The sequence below is a fragment of the Pistacia vera genome, unplaced genomic scaffold (genome assembly GCF_008641045.1).
Source record: "Pistacia vera cultivar Batoury unplaced genomic scaffold, PisVer_v2 Contig906, whole genome shotgun sequence".
Lineage (NCBI taxonomy): Eukaryota > Viridiplantae > Streptophyta > Magnoliopsida > Sapindales > Anacardiaceae > Pistacia > Pistacia vera.
In genome coordinates, this window is record NW_022196786.1 from 523906 (window position 1) to 549415 (window position 25510).

At 37.5% G+C, this 25510-nt stretch overlaps 4 protein-coding genes and 2 non-coding genes across 6 annotated transcripts; 5 read left to right on the plus strand and 1 right to left on the minus strand.

The window, feature by feature from the left end:
- The first annotated feature begins 9836 nt into the window (after positions 1-9836).
- LOC116119816 (histone H3.v1-like) lies at positions 9837-10891 on the plus strand. The gene has a single exon (XM_031405744.1). The coding sequence runs from the start codon at positions 9901-9903 to the stop codon at positions 10780-10782; it is 882 nt and encodes a 293-aa protein (XP_031261604.1). The 5' UTR covers positions 9837-9900; the 3' UTR covers positions 10783-10891.
- Positions 10892-12443: 1552 nt separating this feature from the next.
- TRNAS-UGA lies at positions 12444-12525 on the minus strand. Its single transcript has one exon. It is a non-coding gene; the product is annotated as a tRNA-Ser (tRNA).
- Positions 12526-13572: 1047 nt separating this feature from the next.
- On the plus strand, positions 13573-13645 carry TRNAA-CGC. The gene has a single exon. It is a non-coding gene; the product is annotated as a tRNA-Ala (tRNA).
- Positions 13646-14042: 397 nt separating this feature from the next.
- Positions 14043-17260, plus strand: LOC116119814 (phosphoglycerate mutase-like protein AT74). The gene is made up of 3 exons (XM_031405743.1): positions 14043-14676; positions 14901-15009; positions 16468-17260. Exons 1-3 carry the CDS (start codon positions 14308-14310, stop codon positions 16914-16916), a joined length of 927 nt encoding a protein of 308 aa, XP_031261603.1. The 5' UTR covers positions 14043-14307; the 3' UTR covers positions 16917-17260.
- A 4749-nt stretch (positions 17261-22009) lies between these two features.
- Positions 22010-22674, plus strand: LOC116119801 (putative nuclease HARBI1). The gene is made up of 2 exons (XM_031405726.1): positions 22010-22139; positions 22226-22674. Exons 1-2 carry the CDS (start codon positions 22010-22012, stop codon positions 22672-22674), a joined length of 579 nt encoding a protein of 192 aa, XP_031261586.1.
- A 603-nt stretch (positions 22675-23277) lies between these two features.
- On the plus strand, positions 23278-25129 carry LOC116119817. The gene is made up of 3 exons (XM_031405745.1): positions 23278-23897; positions 24417-24440; positions 24652-25129. Exons 1-3 carry the CDS (start codon positions 23687-23689, stop codon positions 24966-24968), a joined length of 552 nt encoding a protein of 183 aa, XP_031261605.1. The 5' UTR covers positions 23278-23686; the 3' UTR covers positions 24969-25129.
- The last annotated feature ends 381 nt before the right edge of the window (positions 25130-25510 follow it).

Here is a 25510-nt window from a genome sequence, read left to right on the forward strand (position 1 = left end):
ATTGGGGGATATCAGGCCAAGGAAGAAAACATGATCAGTTATCTGAAGAAAGCTAAGGCTGCACTTGAGCCATTCAAGCACTTCACGATCACGTAGATCCCTAGAGACAGTAATTCTGTCGCAGATGCCTTGGCAAAGATAGCCTCGTCGCTGGACTCAGATGTGCCAGAAAGTATTGCTATTCGTTCATAGAGATCCCTAGTATCAGCTCGCCCGAACAGGCAGTGAATATGACCGAGTCAGTTTCCTAGATGACCCCAATTATTCAGTATCTCCGAGATGGGACCTTGCCCAACGACAAGATCGAGGCAAGAACCATGCAAACTAGAGTTGTTCATTGTACACTTATAGGAGATCAATTGTAAAAGCGAGGGTTTAGCGGCCCTCTCCTCCGATGTGTAACCGATGAGAAAGCAGACTATATCATGAGGGAGATACATGAAGGGATATGTGGTAATCACACTGCCGCGCGATCCCTCGCCAACAAAGTTGTTCGTCAAGGGTATTACCAGCCCCTACTCCAAGAAGACACCTTCAACTTTGTGAAAAAATATGACAAGTGCCAACGGTTTACGAACATACCGCGAGCTCCTTCCCACCAACTGATAACCATAACCAGCCCCTGGCCATTCTCCATCTGGGGAATCGATCTCATTGGACCCATGCCAGCTGGAATGGGATAGGTTAAGTATGTGGTTGTCGTGGTGGATTATTTCACCAAATGAGCTGAGGCCGAACCCTTAGCCGCGATCACTACCAAAAAGCTCAAACACTTCGTCTTCAAAAACATTGTGTGCCGCTACGGAATTCCTTATACCCTTATATCTGATAATGGAAAACAGTTCGATAACGAGGAATTCAAGCAGTTTTGCGATGAGTTGGGGATCCATAAAAAGTTCACCTCGGTCGCAAGACCGCAAGCAAATGGCCAGGTTGAAGCTGTCAACAAGACCATCAAGCATACTTTGAAGGTCAAACTTGGCACTGCGAAGGGTAATTGGGCCGATAACCTCCCAGAAGTCCTATGGGCATACAGGACAACTCTAAGAACCTCTACTTTGGAAACACCTTTCTCGCTAGCATATGGTTGCGAGGCGATGATCCAAGTGGAAGTAGGAACAGGTTCACTTCGAAGAGACTTGTTCAATGAAACAGACAATGAGGCGCTTATGCGCACAAGTTTGGATTTAGTTATAGAACATCGCAGCAAGGCAAAGTTGAGGATAACAACCTACGCTAAAAGGTTCTTCGACTCTAAGGTTAGAAGAAGAGACTTCCAGGTCGGCGACCTTGTTCTAAAAGAAGTCCTTCTCGGTAGAAGAGAACCGAGTGCGGGAGTATTAGGGCCAAATTGGGAAGGCCCATACCACATCGCTAAAGTGATATGACCGAGGACTTATCACCTTAAAAGGCTCAACGATTCTGAAGTACCGCGAGCTTGGAATGCTAAACATCTTCACCCTTATTATCAATACTTCCGAACTCATTTTCTAAATTCTCTTGTAAAGACTTACTTTTTTAAGCCTTGTAAAAAAGATAAGCTCTTATGTAATGTTGTTTCTCGCATATGTGCCCTTCTGTTCTTATAAATATCATTTGTACAAATACTATTGTAAATAGTTAGAAAGCGGCCTGGTATCCACATGTTTAACATTTGTGAGGTACAAAAAATTATAAGTACTCACGAATGATTAAGGAAATAATATCTTTATTTATTGAAAATTAAAAAAAAGGGGCAAGTACAAATTCTCCAGCACAGAAACAACAATGAAAAGCAACAGCAGTAGAAACCATCACTGGTCTTCGTCCCCAGGTCCCGAAGGTGCGACCTCAGTATCCCCAGGTTGGTTGCCAATCACCTGGTCAGCCGTTGGTTCCTCCGAGACGTATTCTTTCAGATGTTCATCCTCCAGATCAGGCCTTTGACCTTCCTTCTTATCATCGGCCTACGCCATGGAAGCGAGAATCCTCTGGTAGTCGTCTGGGAGATCGGTGAGGTCTATATTGGGATTCTTTGGCCGAAAGGCATAGATGGACTGGATCGACCAGTCGACAGCTCTACTCTCAATTTCCAACTCTTGTCGCTTCATCTCTTCGGTTAACGAAGCAACATGTCCCTGGGACAATTGGAGTTCTATCTCAAGTGCCCACCTCTGCTTCTCGGTGGCTTCCCACAGCTACGCTCTATCCTGCTCTACTCGCAAGGCCCGCTCGGAGTTTGCTCGTAGCTCCAACTCTTTCTCGCCAGCCTCTTTAGTGAGTCTGGCCACTGTCCTTTGGAGCTCTTTAACCTCCTCTCCTTTCTTCTCTAGCTCAGCCTTCTGGAAATCCACCGTGTGAAGCGCATCATTCCTCTCTAATAGATATTGGTTTGTCTGAACGGTGGATAGGTTCATCTCTGTCTGTGCGGCTTCTAAGTCCCGTGTCAACCACACGTTCTCTTCTCTCAGCTTGACAAGCCCCTCGACGGCCCCCAGTTGATTCTTCTGCTAGGCCAGGTGCATGGCAAGCAATGACTGCATAGCGAAGAAAGTAGGGGTTAAATTCCCTTTCATTAAAAAAGTAAGGAAAATGTAAGAAAGTCCTCGACGAGGACAAACCCTCTTACCTGGCTTTGTAACTGAAACACCATGGTTGTCAGGTCCGCAGGGTTAGAGGCCACGAACTGCTCAAAAGCCTCTGTGAGCTGGCACTCTAACAGGGTGAACATCATCGGCTGCAACTACTCTAAGAGCTGCCCCATAGAATCTAGCACGGGCATGACAGTGCCAATAGCAAGTAGCGTCTCACCCACTAGTTCCTTGCCCGCTCTCTTCCCAGGATCCACGATCTCCCCTTGCCCCCTATACGGACCCTCAAGGGCAATGGTAATGCCCATCGCGCTCCTGGGGGGCCCTCCCGAGCAGAAGGCTTGGTAAGGTTGCAACCTCCCGGGCTGAATGCCCACGCCCTCTGGCTAAGACTTTGACTCTGACTCCTCGACCCGAAGCTGCTTCATCTTCTTGGATTTCTGGGATCTTTTGTTTGAGACGAGCAGCTGCAGGTTTGGAAGCATTTGCTGGTCGAGTCGGTGCCCTCACTGGCATCCCTCTGACGGGGGTACCGTTAGGGGCCGCCCCGACTGGTCCTGTGGCACCAACCCAAGGGAAGGTGAACTCTCTAGCTCTCAACGACCTGGGCACTTTAGGTGGCATGGTCGCTGCATGCGAACATCGTTAGCAAAACAGTTCGCTGCACCAAATAAAAAGGTTGGCTAAGGTTACGGATACTTACTCGTTAAGGATTCCAAGGTCGCTTCAGGGTTGAAAAAGTCGTATTTCTGCAGGTTCGTGGTTGTCACGAGCATCCTCATATCGCGACTCTGTTCGGGCAGAAGACTGAATGCGGTTATTCTGTTGAAGTCAACGAGAGCCAACAACTTGGTCATCTTGTTTACTACGAAGAAACGAAAAAGTTCATTAGCAAAGATTAAAAGAAGGAAAATTCGCCAAGTAAAAGAAAGGAAGACCTACTCGGCTCCCTAAACTAGCAAATGTCATCGTAATGAAAAAATAAAAATTTCGTCTCATATGCCCCGACGTTACTAGGGTAACTATGTATCCCTCCCTCGATCGTAGATCGCTTTGAGAGGTAAAAAAAGTCCTTGTCTTTATTTTTCTTCAAGTAATACGAGCAGTCGAGCACTAGCGCGGTTAGCTCGCCTAGGTCGTTCTCGCATCATGCGATATACATAGCCACGGCTATCATATACGCATTTGGCGTTAGCTATAATGGTGTAACCCCGAAATGATCAAGGACCGACCTTATGGAAGGATAGAAGGGAATCAGTGCTCCGCATTTGAATATGTTCTCGGAGATCACAGCCATTCCCCCTAGCTGATTCTGAGTTGTATACGTCCTGTGCTGGTAGATATCTACGCTAATTGCATATTGGTCTACCGCTTTTTAAATTTCCTCTCTTGTAGCTATTGACAAGATTTCCTGTGAGGGGCCCGCTAGGGGGTCCGGCACTGGTGAGCTCGTCCCCTCGTCTGTTCGGGTCGCTGAAGGGTCTATTTCTTCTACGGTCTAAAAAAAAAGAGCGACATGCAAGAATTAGTCAGTCGTTGTACAAAGTTTTGTACGATGACATGGAAAAAAAGATAAACAATGTCTTTCTTAAACCCTAGAAAACCCCTAAGAATCCTTGGGGTCCACCCCCAAAGACTCAAACCCTAAGGGAAAGCCTATTCTTTGATCAACCACCCGCAAATGCCCATCATTACCGCATGGTTATCATCAAAACGAAAAAAGGAAAGTAATGAAAGAATCATCCTTACCTCTTGAATGTAAAGATTGAACTTCCCGCTGTGAACATCAAGTGCGCATCAATCTGAAAGACGGAAAATCCAGTCTCAAGAAAGCTTCTTGCTTTTTCTGAAAAAGTGAGTATTGTGACATTGCTTAAGGTGAGCTTGAGATTTTATAGTGAAGGAGGTGGTGCTTGGTTTGCCCGAAGCCAAGCGACTGTTGGACGGAAATCATCTCTCACCATTGATCGCGACCACGTGTCATCAATCAACGGGAAGGAGTAACCGTCACGCTTCGAGAAACCAAATCGTTGCTTCCCTCCATTGAAATAATCAAGCGACAACTCGTTTCCCTCCTCCACATTAAATACACTCTCATCCGCATTTAATGTTCTAATAAGGAATGTCATTTCAGCATGGCTTACATTTAATGCGCATGACTTGCACTTATTGCGCATAGGACACGTCTGTCAGAGCAAAAGATATTTCATTAATGGATTAGCTGCCAAAGCGCAACGGATAACATCTGAAAAGGTCGTTAGATAAAACACTCTTCGTCGCATGTCAGTTGTGAAGCGACGTGACGGTTAGTTGCAAAGCGATATGATCCATTGCCTTCAGCAAAAAAATACGCTAAGTATAACCAAGTCGCGGACCTCGGTCAAAATAAGAGGCGTACCAATACGGCACTGAATAAGGTCTGGTCCAGGTCGTAGACCTTGCGGAAAGAGACCACTTCAGGTTGCCTATATGGAAATATCTTGCGACCTCTTTGTAGCCAGGTCGGATCGATTAGGCGTCATTCGAAACATATCAAAACAAGGCATAATTGTGAAGTTCTCAAGGTTCGATTCTCAAACCTTAAAAACTAGGGAACTTCTGTTATGCCTGGAAAAGTAGGGCTGACGAAGAGTCTTGTCAGCATGGGGTGGTCAGAACTTGAGAAGGTTCCACGACCGCTCAGTTGCGACCACGTCGCACGATGACGTGAGTGGCATGCTCTTGCAAGTGTAGTGGGTGTGCGCCAGGTTGGCGAATGGTTGGAAACCGTCCACGTGTCCAATCCCTGTATAAGTTGAGGAAATTGCTCAGGCAGGTGAGCAATAAGACGCAGAGAAGAATTTGCACGGCGTCCACCCTACTCGCAGATTTGGTAATCATTAATTTGATTCATCCCACTATAAATAGAGGACTTCTCTCCCATTTGGGGGACTGGCTAATTTCACTAAGGAATAGCATATTCTTTCTCTCTCTTTTGTATTCTCTAAGCTGTAACTCAGCTCGCTGAACGCGACCTGACTTTACTCATTAATACAATACCAGTGGACATAGGATTCGTCTTGTGAGCATCTGAACCACTTTAATCATTGTTCTTCACCTTTCATTTAATTAAATACTTCCATAATCATGTGTGACTTCTAAGCTCGCTTAGCATTTCTCACGTGTGAATAGTTAGTGTCAAAATCAAGCATCAACAATATATATCTCATTTGATCATGTTCATCTCCGCTTACTAATTATCCTTTGATCATTTAAAAGATGCATAAAAATAGAGAAGATATCGCCCTTTAATAGCTTATCTCATCCCTAAACCCTAAACCGTTATCTCATCCCTTGTTCGATCTTTGTATTTATATAACCTTTCTCGACATATTAATATCTATCTATATATTAATTAATATATGTAATATACCCTACCAGAACATAATGTCACAGTCACAATGCATGCATAAAATTAATTTCAGTTTGTCCATATATGAGTTTACTTTTAAATTAATTCCCGCACATGAAAAATTCCCCAATTCCAAATTAAAACCAATAAATTCCTTTATTTATTTATTTTTATGGAAATAATTTTAAGGATTAAAAAAAAAAAAAAAAAACTGTGGCTTTTCATTTCCCTATGCAAGCATACGTGGATAATGCAAGAATCATATACCAAATTTGGATGTTATACAGATAAGTCTAAATCCTCCACAGCTATATCAAATCTTATATGTGATTCTCCTTTTAACTTATTTTTCTTTTTTTAATACATTATCTATATAATGGTGGCCGAGGGTGTTCGGGTCATTTTTCATACATCTCGACTAATTCTTCAAGGTCCTGTAGTTAACCACCCGATAAACCATCCAGTAACCACTTTTACAAGCAACCGAAGGGAATTAAATTCAAGAACTCTTGAGTAATACACTCAAAAATCTATATCGTCTCACATGACCACCCTAGAGTGGTTAACAAAGAGAAAGACATGTATTGTTTGTTCCAAAATGTTACAATCAAATAATTCTTCCTTGCTTTGGCGTTATGTAATGAGATTGTTGGTGATGTTAATCTTATCCTTCCTTGGAGACCACAGCTACACAATATTAATAAATTAAAATCTCCATAATCTGTTTTGTGGTGCAACTCTTTCCGTAAAATAATACTAGATCCACAACTCAATTTCACAATCTTCTCTTACAATACACGACATGACAGCTCATCATTGGTCAGCTCATAAAATGCTATGTCTGCTTGTATAAGCAAGGACGGATCCAGCATCAGGCCTATCCTCACATTTTGAACAAAAATTATAAATATTTATAATTAATTGTTTTTATCTCAAAAAATTATAAATATATATGGCCACAATCAACATAATTGTTATAATAGGTTAATGTCAGGCCCACCAATCATAAATGTTGCGCTATACTGGCCTCGCATTTTCATTAGGCCGATTGACTTACGCATACCCAAGGTTTTCCGAAACGACAAGTTGGTATCCAAAAGGTTTTGAAACGACAAATAGGTACCTTCCGTCATGTTCTGTTAGTGATTTTCGTTTGATAATAGTGAAAAGACTAAAATACCCTTGAAAGTTTAATATTTTAGTTTTTTATAAATTTAAAAATTTCTAGAAAACCCCCTAGGTTTGCTAATTTGACTAAATACCCCAATATATAAAAATTTTATAAAATAACAAAAACACCCCCGCCACCCACAGTGCCAGATTCCGGCCACCACCGCCGGAATCTGGTCGAAAAATTGTGTTACGACACAGACCCATCGGATCTGTGTCATAACGCATAGATCTGGCATTTTCCGGCAAGATCCGTGGCTGATATGGCTGGAAAAGGCCAGATCTATGGCCAGATCTGGCCGAAAAATTGTGTTACGACACAGACCCGTCGGATCTGTGTCCTAACACGTCAATCTGGCATTTTTCGGTCAGATCTGTGGAGGATCTGGCCTTTTCAGGCCAGATCTGGCCGTCGAGGTGTGGATGATCTGGCCGGAAAAGGCCAGATCGATGCGTTACGACAAAGATCTGATGGGTCTGTGTCGTAACACAATTTTCCAGCCAGATTCCGGCGGTGGTGGCCGGAATATGGCACTGCGGGTGGCGGGGGTGTTTTTGTTATTTTATAAAAATTTTATATATTGAGGTATTTAGTCAAATTAGCAAAACTAGGGGGTTTTTTAGAAATTTTTAAATTTTTAAATTTATAAAAAACTAAAATATTAAACTTTCGAGGGCAGTCTTTTCACTATTATCAAATGAAAATCACTAACAAAACATGACGGAAGGTACCTATTTGTCGTTTTAAAACCTTTTGGGTATCAACTTGTCGTTTTGACAAACGTTGGGTATGTGTAAGTCGTTCTCCCTTTTCATTATTATAAATATATTTATATATATACAGTTAATTAATCGCCACAGCTTTTTGTATCCCTAATTTTATTTAGTGAGTGCGTCTCTTCGTCTCGCTCAGTTAAAGTTAACTTTTGAAGATCCAAATTGTTCAACGTTTTAGTATTCGAGGTGTCACACTATTTTTTGCTTTATTAGTTTTAGGTATATATATTATTTGTTTTAATTTAATTTATTTTAAGGTTGAATTTTGTTTGTTCTTTTTTAAGGTTTTTTACACTGATGATAAAATATATGAATCTTATGAGTTTGTATTGTGTTTATTTGACTTTGTAATTATTGTTGATATCACAGATATATTTATAAAATTAATTTTTTATATAATCAAAGGACAACTTGATTTGCACCAATCATTAATATATTAATAATTTTATTTTTATTATTTTATAATGTGATTAGTTGGTTAAGTATGTTCTAATAATAATTAAATTAAATCTAGTTGATCTGCCAATAATTTAAATGTTGGGAAATTGATTAGCAAATTATATAAGTTTTTAAATTTCACTAAAATGATTTTAAATATAAGAAAATTAACATAATAAAATGATTAATTAATTACTAAAATAATGTTTTAATCAGATCTAATTGTTATATTTAAAAATATGATAAGTCAAGCTTTGTAATTTTATTAATTAAAGTTTCTTCAGTCTTTATTTATATGTATCATACTATCTTTTTTATACTTTCTTTATATGTATCATACTATTTAATTTTTACTTGATAGCTATGATATCCAATTATTTCAAGAGATTAAAGAAAATTTCAGTAGATATTGTGTTTCCTTGTGAATTGAATGTTATTTTCAATACATTTGCTCAAAATTTTGCTTAAGGTTTGGTGGTTTTTTAAAAGTTTTCACCAATTGTTTGACAAATAATGGCAAGCCGTGGAGGCTCCCCCGGGCAAAAATCCTGGCTCCGCCACTATGTATAAATCTCGTCTATCTATTTGCGAGCTAACCAATAACGAGTTATCACGTAAAAAGTTGTAAGAGAAGTTTGTGATAATGAGTTGTGGACTTAACATTATTGTTTTTCCCATCATTTTATGTCTCTAAGAATGATAAATTTCTAACGGTGAATATACAATTTCTTATAACGTGAATGTTGAATGTTGGTAGTCAAATATTTATATATAAATTAACCGGCCACCGCCAAACCTTACCCTCTGCCCTCTGGCAGCCTTAACTGGATGTGGTTTGATCCTTTCTAATCGTGATCAGCCAGCCTTTTTCGCAACTTGCCAGGAAATCTAGACCTTCGTATCATCTTATTTGTCATTTCTATACATTGTTTTTTTCTTTCAACTTTGTGTTATTGCTCATTATTAGTGCCAAGTGCCAGCCAATGGACTTTTACACTTCATTTCATCTTTTATCTACTCAATAAACTACCTCAAATACTCACCAATTTCATTTATATTTCATTAATCTCGTAGACTTAGCTGATTTTCATAACCATGCATGCGTGCACGCATACAACTTTATATTAACTATTATACAAAGAGTGATCAGAAGATTCTGAAATGAATTTTGTCAAATACAACCCTTGGACTAAGATGTGTGGTTAAAATGCACGGTTTCAAGTTCGAATCCTCTTGACTCTTAAGATCTGTACGGGTAATCATAAGGGTGTAATGTTATCTTAGTGAGATTAGTCGAAGTGTACGCGAGCTGATCGAGAATATAGATGGATAGATCTGAATGTGATGTGCTGCTAGCAGCCTAGCAGCGAAGTTTAACGTGGGACCAAGCTCTTCTATCACTCCAGCTCAGGTTTCACGTTGGTTTCCTCTTCTTCCTATCTATATTTGTCCCAACGTAAGGTTATTATTAATACCCTCATCATCTTCTTCCCTCGCCTTCCTTTATTTCATTACCTTGACTTCTTCTTCCTCATCTCTCTTTCTCTCTATATCATGATGATGACCTTTTGTAAAAAGGGTGTTCACTCTCTCTTAGGCCTCACCGCCACCGCCACCTCCATCGATTCAGATTGCAATAAAATCCCTTATAAACACAAAGAAGGCCTAGGCTTAATCATCACCGCCACTGCTGAGACTTACCGTCCTCCTAATGTTATTGAATCTTCTCTTCTTAAATTATCGTCGTCGTCGTCGTCATCTCCACAGCCTCCTGCACCGTCACCACTGCCGCCAATCTTTAGTATGTTTTCGAAGAAAGACCCTGGAGGGCTCGGGTTCATCGACGACATGGGTGGCGGGGTTAATGGCTTAATGTCTTGTACTGAAAGCTTAGGTTTTGAAAGTTCGGATGAAAGAAATGTTGAGGACGATCATTACACGAGGGTAGAGTCACCGACAAGGGCTAAAGGGAGAAAGGACGCCGGTGCAAGAAGAAAGCTGAAGAAGTTTCCGCCTCCACTCTCGTCTTTCAACCGTAACGGTCAGCCCAGTTTCTTTCTCCGGTCTGTTAGGACAGACGGGAGACTAGAGTTAAATGAAGTTAGAATCGACCGGCCGGAGATTTTACGCGCTTCACGGCAAGATGGACGGTTGAGATTGCATCTGATCAATGAAGAAGAGGAGGAAGAAGAAGAAGAAGAAGAAGGAAAACAAAAATTAGCCCAAGTAAAAGAAGAGGAGGAAGAGGAGGAGGAGGAGGAGGAGGTCGAGGAGAAAGAAGAGGAGAGAATTGAGGGGTGGCAGCTTAAGGGTGTGAGTGGAGAGGTGTTAAGGAGATGTAATGAGGTGGGAATCGGAAACAACCACCATCATCATCATCACCACCACCACCATAACCTGCATGTGTGGAACCAACATTGTGTGTCAACCAGGTGAATTCTATGCCTCTTCACATGGGGTGATGTGCAGTGAACAAAGGGACGAACAAAGCCGTGTCTCGTCTACGATTTTTCTTCCAAATTTAAACCTAAAATTCATCTTACCAATCACGTCATCTATACTTTAAGAAAACTTATTATATGATTTGATGTATAGATGACGTGATACGTGTAATATATTTGAAGGTTTTGATCATGTTCGAACATTATTGAGTATGCTTTCATGCTTATCAATATGTCTCAACTACGTTTTGGAGGAGGAAATATGGTGGAATTTCTGAGGATCCACAGCAAGTGAAGTGTCAGCAGAAGGCAGAGGGGAAGAGATAGAGGGAGAGGGAGAAGAGGAGAAGCAATCTGTTAATAATTTTGCCAAATTTAGATGTTTTGGTTGCCTTGGTGGGGGCATAAATTTAGATTTATCTGTTGGGAAAATTTCTTCTATTTAATAAATGTATATTTACACATACGTATGGATGTAATATACATGTTTTTTATTCTCTTAAGATAATAATATGTACTTGAGTGGGTTCTTGTTTAGCTTCTTTTGAGTGTTCTTTTTAGAAAGTAAAGTGCTTCTTCTGGTTATTTATCAACCAACATTCAAATATCTAGGGAAGTATTTTATTTATTATTTTAATTAAAAATATTGTATAATCACAAATAAAAATGTACTATGTTTATATATTTGACTTGTTCTCAAGAATGTGTTGAATAATATCACATGAATTTGTGAGTGGAATTGAATAGATCACATGTCAAACCAAAAAGAGATGGAAAGGGACTTCTTATGAAGCGACATCTATATATAGATTGAGTTGGAAAATTTCTAGAGATAAGGGAAAACAGGATAAAAGATATATATATATATATTAGTTGATTTAATTTAGAATTATGTGAATCGCAAAAGGTTGCTCTCTCTGTCAAGAAGGTCTGCTTCCTTCTTGAGTCTTTTTATTCAAACATTGGGATCTTCTATTATAATAATATTTTGGCTTATCTGATCATTTGAGTTTGTAGAGTATTCATTAGACTCCGAAGATTAGTTTCGATGTGCGCAAGCTGGCCAAACACCTCGGTTATCAAAAAAAACAAAAAAAATTAGAATAATGTGTTAAAATATTTTGTCTAAGATTACAAATATATATTTTTTTTAACCAAAGTATATATCAAGGCTAGTTTATGCCTGTCTCGATTAATCTTCGGAAAAGACTAGCGCAGCAACCCATTGTCATGGCTCCCCTCTTAAATTACAAATACTTATATGGGGAATCGAATCTAAGACTGTGTTAATTTTGCATCTCAAATTATGGGTATCATTTAAGTGAACGATATATTTAGACTAAATATAATTATATGATCTACAATCTTAACATAATTAACTTCTAAAGTAGAGAGAGGATCATGAACAAAAAAGGAGAGATTAATTATCAATATATAAGAAGTGAATACCACCCTAATATTCATCATGATCATAATCTCTCCAATAATTAATTACTTCATTTAAAAATCAAATCTTGGTTAAGATGGGTATATTAATGTACTTAAGTTCCTAATAGCCATCCAATTCCAATTATTAATTTATCGCATTTTAAAAATCAAATCTTATTTAAGTTCCTAAATAAAAATTCCAAGAAAAAAAAGAAAAAAGAAAAAAGACGTCGACAGCAGGGATCGAACCTGCGCGGGCGAAGCCCAACAGATTTCAAGTCTGTCTCCTTAACCACTCGGACATATCGACTTGTTGAGGTTAACGATTTCCATATTTAATATTAATTTCTTCTAAGAGTTTTCAACCCCTGAAAGATAGTGAAATTAATAACACCCACAAAATTTGAAAAGTATTATATACCCCCTTATCAGGGAAGTTTTTCAAAGAGATATACACAATACTTTAATAAAAAAATCATGATGCATTTTATATTTTACTATCTCTTTGGTGTGCAACCCTAAAGTCTAAACCCATATTATAAAACTTGAATGTAAGAAGGGTGGCAGTGAAAAGGACGTAGTCACACTATAATATATAGACTCAATTGAACCAACTCAAACTTTGAAAAAAAAAAAAAAAGCTTTATATTTTATGATATTTATAATTTTAACCCCACTTAAATTCATATTATAAATTTATCAATTTAAATGTTTTAAATTCACTCACCTAAAAATTTTGGGTACGTCCTTGGGTGGTGATGGATGATAACATCCTCGAGTCCACTAAAGAAGGTAAAATTTGAACTAGTTTTTATATCAAGCCAAGCATGGTGTGTCTTTCCCTTGATATTCAACTATATAATTAAGACTTTATTATAAATAAATTCCTGGTCACATGCAGAGAAGAGTTGAGTGGTGACAAAAGCCTCAAATTGCTGGAAACTCATGAAACAAGTTGCATAAAGTTTGAATACATATTGCATAATGTGAACAACCTTTTTTTTTATTAATTAATCACAAGCAAGTTTCAAAATCGTAAAGAATGTCAACGGTTGAAGATAAGTATTGTGCCACTGCATAATGATGTAATACTTGTTGAATTGAGTAATATTACACTAACAACGTTTCTCTCACAACATTTACGTCAGTTTGTAATTAATTAATGAGACCCATACGGGACCTATGTGAGATCTATTATGAACTGACTAATTATGACCTGTCACATCAGGGTTGTGAGAGAGAGTTATTGGTATACTATTATTTGGTTGGATTTTATCTTTGCCTTATAACCAAGTTTGAGAGATATGTATTGTTTTATAAGTTACAATAATGTTGTACTTTTAAGTGTCTCTAACAAGGGGATGTAGCTCATATGGTAGAGCGCTCGCTTCGCATGCGAGAGGCACGGGGTTCGATTCCCCGCATCTCCATCTCACTTTTAACATTACTACGATTTTGATTTCTTATTTTAATCCCCATATTCAATTCTGTCAGCCATCACCATCATCATCAACATCAGCTTTTGCGTACTTCCTAGAAGCTTTATCACAAACACGTAGAGAACAATATGAATTCAACATAACTGAGTTGTCAACCAACAGTACATAGTGCGTTGTTATTTCTTGGACTTGGCGTATCCCCTGGAATAAGGCTTTCATTTTACTTTTTATTGGTTCAACATCACCTTTAGATATCAAATCCAATGAAACGATGGCCTGGTTGCGGCCCGCCGCCTTGTTCGCCACCATCAGCCACGTTTGTATGACCCATATTACTATTACACGTTCTTTTAACTTTTTCTGTTTTAATGATTGAATTTCCTCATTGACTGTAGACTACGTGTAACGCTTCCAAAATTTAATGTCAAATAATTAATTTATTTGGATCTTACTCATGAAGATGAAGATGTGAATGCAATGGAAGGCTTGAAGCCTATAAATTCACGGAACAAACTACCACAGTTGACAAATCAAGTTTCAGTTTTCAAGATTAACCCTTTTTGTTCATATTCATAAATCCCATTCAGGAAACCGATTGATTTTAAAGGCAGAGAAGAAGAAACAAGAAAGTTGTACAGCATCAAAATCTAGAAATGTCAGAGCATCAAAACAATAACGGCGACAAGAGACAACGCGGCCATCTTCTACCAAAACGCATCATTTTAGTCCGCCACGGCGAGTCTCAGGGGAACCTCAACACCGCCGCCTACACCACCACTCCCGACCACAAAATCCCGTTAACGGAACTCGGGATCACGCAGGCCAGAGACTGTGGCTCCCATTTGAAGTCCTTAATCTCCGCCAACACCACCTCTTCCGACTACCGTCTCTACTTCTACGTGTCGCCTTACGAGCGGACGAGATCCACTCTCCGAGAGATCGGACGGTCGTTCTCCAAGAAACACATCATCGGTGTCAGAGAAGAGTGTCGGGTTAGAGAACAAGATTTCGGCAATTTTCAGGTACTCCATCATGCCCTGCCCCCCCACTTTATTTAAAAATTTTATTTTTTCAGTTAAATTTTGTATTGTCCCGGTAACATTGCCTTAACTGATAAAAAAAGGTAACTGTACCGGGTCTGTATCGAGTTAAGGTTACTGGAATTTAGTCTTAGTAACATACGGATTAGCAATTTCCATGTGACAAAGTTGATGATGGTGTTGTATTGTTTGTTGTTTTTTGAAAGGTTAGCGAGAGAATGAAAGTGATAAAGGAGACAAGAGCGAAGTTTGGGAGGTTTTATTATAGGTTTCCTGAAGGGGAATCTGCTGCAGATGTTTTTGATCGTGTTTCAGGTAATTTTTTTTTTTTTTTTAAGCTTTAATTATGTTTTTGTTTTCTTGTAGTGTTTTGTTGTGTTTACATTATTTGGATAGAATAATAGTTGCCTTCAAGAGCAAGGAATTTGATTTGGAATTGGTCCTTGAATCACGGCTTTGTCTCTTGAAAGCGCCCTTCTTTTTTTTCTTTTTTGGATCAATGGTGTCCGAGTTAGCTTATATGCACCTCAACTGATCCTCCAAGCCTTGAAATGAACGATCGGAGTGGTCACCTCTATTAATGTCTAGTGTCACGATCCAACTATTTCCTCTCAGACTCGTGTAGCCTTAGACGCCAATCCTCCAATGATTGCTTCTATAGTGTCGAGATAACGCATACTAAGTGTTCGATGAAATGTTTAAGAGGCATCACACTAGAGAGAGTCAAAGAACTTATGTTGAACCCCTTTGCTCTTTTTCCATTGGATCGTCCAGCGGTGATTAGACTTAAAATAACAGCACAACTCTTGGAAGTGCTTTATATATTGCTTTTAAAGCAAGCACGTTAAAAATAAGTTCTTAAATTTATACCTTCTGTTGTTTTTTAGTAGCTTGGAATGTTTGAGATTTTAGAAGGGCTTTCATGGTTTTGTGCAGCCAAAAAATATGTGGGGTTTGGCAGAGATTTAGGAACTATCTTTTCTTTTTGTTTAAATTGCTTTAAGAATGAAAGTGGATTGATTTTTGCTTTAATAAGTGAGAAAAACGATTATTTGAAAGTGCATTCATTAGTCTTGGAAGCAAAAGCAAAGACATCAGTTTCAAAGCAGATTTTCTGGTCTGATAATTATCATTCGTTATCCACTTTATTTAAAAATTTGAAAAGTAATAAGGGCCGCTTGAAGACTTTGTCTAACAATCATAAAAGCTGGAATGGAACTGGCTTAATGAAAAGGGTAATTGAACTACTGCTGTTTAAAAGAATCTGATGACTCCAAAATTTATTAATGTTTGCATTGGCTCAAGGTTTGATTTAGAATAGGTCCTGCTATAGCTGGACTGCTGGATCGAATGAGTTTGCTTGTTTAAGAGCTGGAAGCCTATGCATATACCGATTCCTATAGGCGAAGTAGCTCACAAGGGAATTTGATTAATTAACTCTAAGCACATAATTCGAACCAACATTAAATGATGTTGTATTCTCTCCGACTGGCTAAGCTTCGATTATATTGTTAACAAAATGTGGTTGCCTCTGCTTGTGATTAAGGTTTTTTTGTCCTTTGAATTGCTTGACTACTTATTATTACCAGAATATGGGGAGTTGAAAACATGAATCCTGTCTTTCAGTTATGCATAGCAGAAACAGGGGCTTTCTGGTTTTCATTTTTCAAAGTAGATTCATGGTCATCACGTACATTTGCATTTTTATAGTAGATAACTGAATTAAGTAAGAAATTTTATATCAGATTATTGAAAAACTAGTTGATTTTGCAGGTTTTTTTGAATCCCTCTGGAGGGACATAGAATTGAACAGGCTTAAAAGTGACCCTTCCCAGGAACTAAATCTTGTCATTGTATCACACGGTCTGACCTCGCGTGTCTTTCTCATGAAGTGGTTCAAATGGACGGTTGAGCAATTTGAGCTGTTAAACAACCTTGGAAACTGCGGGTTTCGGATCATGGAGTTAGGAGATGGTGGAGAATATAGCTTGGCTATCCATCACACAGAGGAAGAGATGCTCGAATGGGGACTCTCTCCTGCAATGATCGCTGACCAAAAATGGCGAATCCACGCCAAAAAGGGTGATTGGAATGAAAATTGTTCATGGTACTACGATGAATTTTTCGATCATTTGACAGACTCTGAAGAAGAAGAAGAAAAGAGAAAACATGATACAGAGTATTACAATGCTGATTCCACATTCGAGTCATCGTCGTCATGAAAAAGATCAAACATTTTCAAAGCTGTAAAGAATTAGTTCTCTTTATTCTTTGGATTCATGAAACTGTAATTCTAATAATGCTGATTCTTTTTAGTGAACACATGATGCCGAGAGAATTCCCAGCTATAGTAGTGGCATCTTTACAAGGTTTGATTGTAATTCTATGTTAATTAACAATTAGTTTAATGTAATTGATTCAATTTCTGTCTGGATTAGTTGGTGATCTTCTTAACGGAAAAGTGATTGGAAGTTGGCAAGCTAGATGCCCTTTTCAACAAGCAAATTCATGAGCTTCAAGGCATGAAATTCAGTCTTAAATGCCAAAAACAGTGCAAGCAAGTTTTGGGAAGTTGAAGCCAACAAGGCAAGCAAAACCATGCCCTTCCCAAATCCAAAACCAAAACCAAAAGAAATGTAAATGGTGTTATTATTTGTTTTTTGAGTAAACGTTTTCTTCTCACCCAAGTTTTGCCTTAATGACATTTCTCACCCAAAGTTAATATTCCGTTGCTACCTAAAGTTGATTCTAACAACAAAAATTCTCTTTATCACCATCATTTGAACCTCCAGTCTCCTCTCTGCAAAGCCCCTCTCACTTGAGCACTTGATTTCTTGCCGATTGCCGACGATCGCAAATCTAGGGTTCTGTTCTTAGCTTATTTATGACTAATTTTGATGGCAAATATTCAATCGGTTACCATCATTCAATCCACCAGCCTTTACTCTATAAAACTCCTCTTACCCTGGCTCCTGGTAACTCACTGAATGCTGACTGAGAAAGTGGAGTATATTTTGGATATTAACAAAATATAAACTTTGGATGAGAAAGTAATATTTTGAAACATTTTAGATGAGAAATTGTCATTAAGGCAAACCTTGGGTGGGAAAAAGTTGTATACTCTCTTGTTTTTTTCTTGTACTTCATAATTTTTTTATGCAGCTGAGCAAGTGTTTATATAAGAGTAAACACTTTTTCCCACCCAAGGTTTGCATTAATGACAATTTGCCACCCAAAAAGTTTCAAAATATCACTTTCCACCCAAAGTTAATACTTCATTACTACCCAAAGTTGATTCTCTCTGTCACCACCATTTAAACCTCTAGTCTCCTCTCTACAAAATCTCTCTCACTCCGGCACCTGATTTCTTATTGATTGTCGGCCTTTGTAAAGCTATAGTTTCCTGTTCTTAGCTGATTTCCGACTGATTCTGACAACGAATATTCAATCGATCACCACTATTCAATCCACCAGCCTCCACTCTGCAAAACTCCTCTTACCCTGGCTCTTGGTAACTTGCTGAATGCTGACTAAGAAAGTGAAGTGTATTTTGGATATTAACGGAATATAAACTTTGGGTGGGAAAGTAGTATTTTGAAACTGATTGGGCAGGAAGTGTAATTAAGGCAAACCTTGGGTGGGAAACAGTCGTTTACTCTTGTTTTTTCTTATACTTCATAATTTATTGATGCAAATAGGGGTGTAATCGAGCAAAGTCGTGTTGAATCAAGTCGAGTTTTTGTCTAATCGAGTCAGGCTCGATTTCAATAGTAATGAGTTTGAGAGCTTGGCAAGCCTAAAAATCCCAGATCAAGCTCAACTCGTTATTGAAACTTGATTCAGCTCAAAGTTGACCAAAGCTTGAGTAATAGAAAAGATGAAAAGCAAAGCAGCTTGGCATGGGGTGAGGTTTTTCGTCCAACAAGTGCAGTACGACGTGGAAAGGCAAGTGCATGAAGGGAGTAGATATGGCTGAAAACTCCCAAATCTTCCACACAAAAAAATCAGTCTGAAAACTCCTAAAATCCTCCACAAACAAAATCAGTCAGAAAACTCCCAAATCTTCCACAAACAAAATTAGTCAGATTGAACAAAATTAGTTAGAAAACTTGCAGCTATGGTTATCCGGGAAAAAATTTTCAGAATGAACAAACTATGCTAGAATCATCATCACACAATAGCAGATCGGTAGAGACTAGAGAGATGAGGGGAAATAAAATAAAAGAGAAAGGAAGGAAACTAGAGAAAGATGGAAAAGAAAAGACGAAGAACAAGAAGAAGAGATGGGGTGAAGTTAAAATCATAAAAGAGAGAGGAGTAAAGAAAGAAAGAAGAGGTAAGAGATAAGGAAAAAAAATTGTAATAGCCAATCCAAGCTGAGCTTTTCTAGTCGAGTTTTGGCTTGCTCGAACTCGGCTCGAGACTGAAGCCGAGTCGAGTTGAGCTGAGCTTGAGTTGTTTTCGAGCCGAGGCCGAGCTGTTCGCGAGCGGCTCAGTTCGGTTGACAACCCCAGATGCAGATGAGCAAGTATTTATGTAGAGGTGGTAGTGGGTCGTGTTGTGCCTAAAAATTCAAGGCTCATCATGCTGTGGGTCGTGCCGTGCTAAGACCCACAAAAATTCATATCTTGTCGTGTCGTGTCAGCTCACCAAATTTGAAGGCCCACAGCACAGTCCGCTATATATATCATGTCGTGCCTTAGGCTATATATATATATAACTGGCCGATCCCTAATCTATCTTACTATATTTTTATTTGATTATCTCATTATATTTTTTTATTTAATTAGTTTATGATAAAGTGGGTATCTAATGAATCCTTATCAAAATTCTATTCTTTATCTTAAACCAAAAAATAATAAAGTGGCTAATTTTCTCTTTAATCTTTTGTTTTATATTCTCTTATGTTGTATTGGATAGATTAAGTTTAATTTGGGGGTGAGAACTTTGAGAATGAGATCTGGTCATTGTATAGTTCCCATTGCAAATTTTGGCTTCGCAATAACATGTACATTTCTGATGTTGAGAAAATTGATTTCTGGCTATTAGCTTTTACAACTAAGTGGCAAAAGATGGCCAAAGGTGGCATGTTGTATATGTAAATGTATGTTAGATTACACCATTCATTCCATGGTGTACAATAAATATAGGAATTTACACTTGGAAGGTTGAGTATCACTTGAATTGAATGGTGGCCTTAAGACCAATTTCATACTTATTGCCTCCCCTGTATGTTTCAATTTTTTTGCCCCCACGTTATAGATTATTACAGAATGGTTGCTTTTCCGTTTGCACCAAATTATTTTCTAACAAATTTTTCTTTCTTTGAATCTATGTTATTGTTATTATTCAAACTTGGACATTTTTTTTTTCAATTAAAACGGGGTAAAGTAAACACTATATCCTTTGGACTAATTGTTATAAGTTTGCATATGGTGGTAAGATTTTCTTTATAGCCATTAACATGCCTTTTAGGTTATAATACTCTAATAGATGGATTGAATTTGAATGGTTAATAGAAGCAGGTGTTGGTTGGGGTAGGTCTGATTTTTAAATCTTGTCAAGCCATATATCAGTGGTTGTTGATAACTCCAAGTTAAAGCAAAATGCTGAAATTATCTTGAAATTATTTGTTTAACTTATGTATTAATCATTTTGTAGGTTGATAACTGCAAGTTGATCGTAATAGCTACTTATGATGCTATGAACAAATGTACATGTCACTCAACCCGCTGACGCAGAATTGATTATTACTTTTGACGCCAGAGGACGTTTCGACGTTTATCCAGAATTGGGGTACACATAAGACCTTGTTGGTCTACCTTGATCGTAGTGTCCCCCGTACTTTCCGTTGAAAGCAGTGTTGGGTTAAACAAGGTAACATTTTCTATATGTTTTGTTTATAATGTTGTATGTTGCATATGTTCATATTGATATGTTTGCTGATTGCTACAATATTTCAATCCTGGTTGTTGTTCCCACCCTACTATTATTAAATTAGTGAGTCCATTCAATGGACAGCTAAACTCACCCATAGGTTTTTAGAATTGTTGGCTGAGTGGGTGAAAACAGTCCATGGTACTGCAATAAAATCTTTTGACCACAGGAGGATTAGTGAACAATTACAAAATGTAGCGCATAAGAAACTGGAAGTGTCACAGTTGTAAGTACCAATGCTTGCGATCGACATACAAGTCTTGGCATGCGCTAATAGAACATACGAGGTTTGGTTGGGATCACGAGTCACAAACTCCAACATATCCTAAAGAGATATAGGAAGAATATATAAAGGTAAACAACATTTTTTTTTTCCAATTCTTATAACGCAGTAGTCTGTATGCATTTTTTTTTTTTTAAAATATGAATTAATGTATGTATATTTTCATTAATAGCAAAACCTTGGTGCGCAGCAATTCCTACATAAAGGACTTGTTGATAGAGAGTTATATGAGGTCATATTCGAGAAGCAAAATGCAACTGGCAGATTTGCTTACACATTTGCGTCTTAACCTGCGACATCCAACATGGGTTTTCCCGATCCTATCGAGGTAGACATGGATCCAGATGACTTAAATCCTGATCCAAATAGATCAACTGGGGAAAAAATGATCGAATAGGTATGGAGATAGCAGATCCATAAATAGGAAGAGAGACGTGCAGGGAAACCCATTATTGGGTGTGATTGGTCAGTTGGCGGAAGCTATTTCCAATAGAACTATGGGATCTGCGGCATCAAATCGCAGTGCCGGTGATGGGACCCAAGAGAACACAAGTGCTAGGACGGATCGATATTCCCTAGAAAATTGTCAAGCAATTTTGGAAAGTATGCAACTTCCACCGCAACTATATTTGGATGTTGTGAAGTACTTAATTGCCAACCCAAAGTGGCATCAGCTAATGGTGAACATGTCACTGGAGATAAGGGAATTTTGGATTTAAACTTTCGTAGTATGTAGATGATGGTGTTTGACTTCCTTGTTGAACTTGTAGTTTTCACTTGTTAGTCTTTATTTATTCCTTTGACATTTGAGATATTTCATATTTACTTTCTTCATATTAAAGACTTAACTTACTTTGTTCTAAGAACCGATACACCATGTGTTGTTGTGCAATGTTTCATATATGTTGGATATGGTCAACTGATTTTAAAATTGAATGTTATTTATATTTTGGTTAGTATTAAAAAAGTATGAACTGATGAACAAATTATTACAAATGGACAGGTATAGATGGCGTCGTCTAGCCATACAAACCATAACCAGTTGAGGTAGCCGATACGTACCGAAATCGTAAAGGGGCATTGTCGCAGAATGTGATGGTCGTCTACGACTTCAATATGTTGTTCACATATGTCGTCACTGACTGGGAAGGATCTGCCCATGACGCAAGGGTTCTAAATTCAATTCTAGATGATCCTGATTCGGGTTTCCCACATCCTCCTCCAGGTATAACTAACTTCTTTATGTATTCTAGCTAAACTGTAAACATTTTTTTTATGATTCTTCAAATAACATTTAGTATTTCATTATAGGCAAATATTACTTAATAGATGCGGGTTATGCGAATAGAGGTGGGTTCCTCGCCCCACATAGACGGGTTCCTTATCATGTTCCCGATGCGCATCGTAACCTTTTTGGACCTATGGAGTTGTTTAATTATAGACATGCATTGCTTCGGAATGTTGTGGAAAGGACCTTTGGTGTTTTGAAAAAAAGGTTCCGCATTCTTGATGGCATGAACAATTACCTGATGGAGAAGCAAGCTAAAATTGTTATGGCATGTTGTGTAATTCATAATTTTATCAGATTCGATATGAACAACCTTATCTTCCAAAAGTTTAATGCCGATGGAGTTTATGAGGAAGGAAATGGGACGTGTTCGAATCAACCAACTCAGCGTAATACAGACAACATAGGAACTATGAGGGATAGCATAACTACTGCTATTTGTGTAAAACATGAGTCCATCTCGTATTGTTAACTGAATATTGGGTACGAAGAATTCTGAAAGATGATTATTAGTAGCTTCGTATTATTAATTTAGATATGTATTAATTCCGTGTTTTTAAATGATATATTAGTATTGAAATTATTATGGATAAATTGTTTTTAATTCAGTGATAAAAAAAATTATCAAACAACTAATTAATATTATTTAAATGTATTTTGAAAAGTTCAATAATCAAATAATAACAAATTTTAATAAAATACATCAAAATATTCTATCTTAAAATCTTTTTTGAAAAAATATATCAAACAATTATTCATTAATTTATTTAACTCAAAAATAATATTCAAATAAAGAACCAAACACATTCAAATACAAACTCTATTCTATTAAATACAAGTTAACTCAATTCAGCTCAACTTAAAAAAAAAAAAAAAAAGGACTATTCTAAAAAGTGTTAAAATAGTTAATCAAACGGACCCTTTATTATCTCATTACATTTTTTTTATTTAATTAGTTTATGATAAAGTGGGTATCTAATGAAACCTTATCAAAATTCTGTTCTTTATCTTAAACCAACAAAAATAATAATAAACAAACACAACCTAGCCTCTAGCTGTTCGTGCAAATCTTCATCTTCATGTTTTTGAGTCAAACTTGAAAACCCACTAACACAATCATTAGTCCTTAGATACCAAACACTTTCTTGGGATCTGTTCTTCTTTATTTTCCTTCTCAAAATACACAACCCAACAAGCAATCCAGATCACCCTTTTTAACAGTCGTCCTTTTTCAGTAAATAACAATCTTTCCCTCACTCTAAAACTCTCTACTTCTTTTCATCTTCACATTCAGTTTCTGAATTCTAGTCTGGTTCAGATCCTAGTACTATTCTAAAACACAAAAGCAAAGTTTTCACTCCTTCAGTTGTACTCAAACTCTACTCGTCTAACTGGGTATTCTTTTTTTTGTCTTGCATTCCTGGAACCAAAACAAGGTTTGGGATTTTGTTTATTTTTTACTCGTTTTTCAAGGGTTGAAGAACATGGCTCATTCTTTCACACGTAGGGATAGCAGTAGAGAGTTCAAGAGGGTTGTTTTGGTGGTGGTAGTGATGGTGGGTTTGTTTTTTATTGGTTTCTGCGTAGTGACGCCAGTATATTGGCTATTGAAGAGGGATTTAACTCATAAAGTTTCGTGTTTTTGTGCTCCCTGCGACTGCACTGTACAGCTTGACCTTCCTTCGCCATTAAGTAGTAAGTAAGCTTAAGCTTTCGTTTACTGTGAAGCTTTTCTCTGAGAAAAAAAAAAATGGTGACTTTGGTTAGTTTAAAGGCCTTTCTCTTTTCTGGGATGAAAGTTTAATGTTTTATTATGAAAAATATGTTCTTGGGCAAAAAAATTGTGTTACGATTTGCATAATGTGTTATCACTTATCAGTGTATCTTAATCTCTGGATTTTGTATCAATTAGCATTCAGTTTAATACACATTTTGAAGCTGCTGTCATTGAGATTATTGTCCTTCTGACTTTACCTTTTCCGATAATGAATCAGCATTTTGCAGAAAAGCCTGCATAATGTTAGTTGACAGTTAATAAGTAACATTAAGAGTAAAACCCTTGATGGTTTGAACGATCTGGACCTGATACTTCTATCAAATTTCATCTCTGGTTTTGTGTGTTTCCAATCATTCTGAATAAAATTTGCTTTTTCTGTTTTTTTCAAAACAATGTACTTTTATCTAACCTTCATTCTTTACCTGTCGTTCTTGCAGCCCTTATCAGTGACACATTCAAAGGTCAGTTCTTATTTACATTTTGGTTTTGATTTTCACAGGTTGGTTAACCGATTTGTCCCTTTCTGTTCCGATTAAATTTTACTATCCAATTTTTATCTGTCAATTTAAGTTTTTGAGTCAAATGATTACTTAATAGATTTAGATAAACTTTCAAGGGCTTTATTGCCAGCAAATTGTCAAAATTTAGCTCTTTCTGTGAATGTACATGCAGACTGTGGTTTGCATGATCCAGAATTGAAGGAAGAAATGGAGAAGGACAATGCAGACCTGCTGGCAGAGGAGCTTCATTTGCACGAAATTGTAGCCAATGAAACCTTAGAGCACACCAGAACATTGATGAAGGTTGCAATGAGAACATCTTCCCAGTTCCAAAGAGAAGCAGAGAGATGCAATGCAAGAATGGAAACATGTGAAGGAGCAAGGGAGAGAGCTGAGAGATTGCTTACAGAGGAACGCAAGCTTTCAGATTTATGGGAAAAACGAGCTCGACAACTTGGATGGATACAAGATGGCAGAGTTTATACATGAACAAAACAGATTATTATTTGTTGTTTTATCATTCTTTGAAAAATACTAAACATTATCACAACTTTTTAGTCTCTAATTATTTGTCATTTTATGCTAACATTGACATGTAAATGATATGGCATTGTTTTTTTGAGAGATATTAGGCCTTCTGGGCAGCAATGTAGCTTGTATAACTATTGGTTACATTTTTTTAATTTATCCAATATGAATATGTTAACATCATTCTTTTTTCTCCTAATGGGCTTATACTTGTCTTGCCAATATTTGACGGTAAAATATTATATCCTCTCATGTATAATATCATAGAGATTTTTTTTTTTTTTTTTTAATGACCAGGAGTGTCCAGATCAACTTATACGCACTTCAACTAATCTTTTAAAACCTTAAAATTACCGATTGGGTAAAAAGTCTAATAGTTACTATTATTAGCAAACGACGAAAGACTCAAACTCGAGACCTCTTGAATAATACACTCAAAAGTCTTTATCGAACTATAATAAAGATATTAACTAGATAACAAACATCCTATCAGGACAAAACCA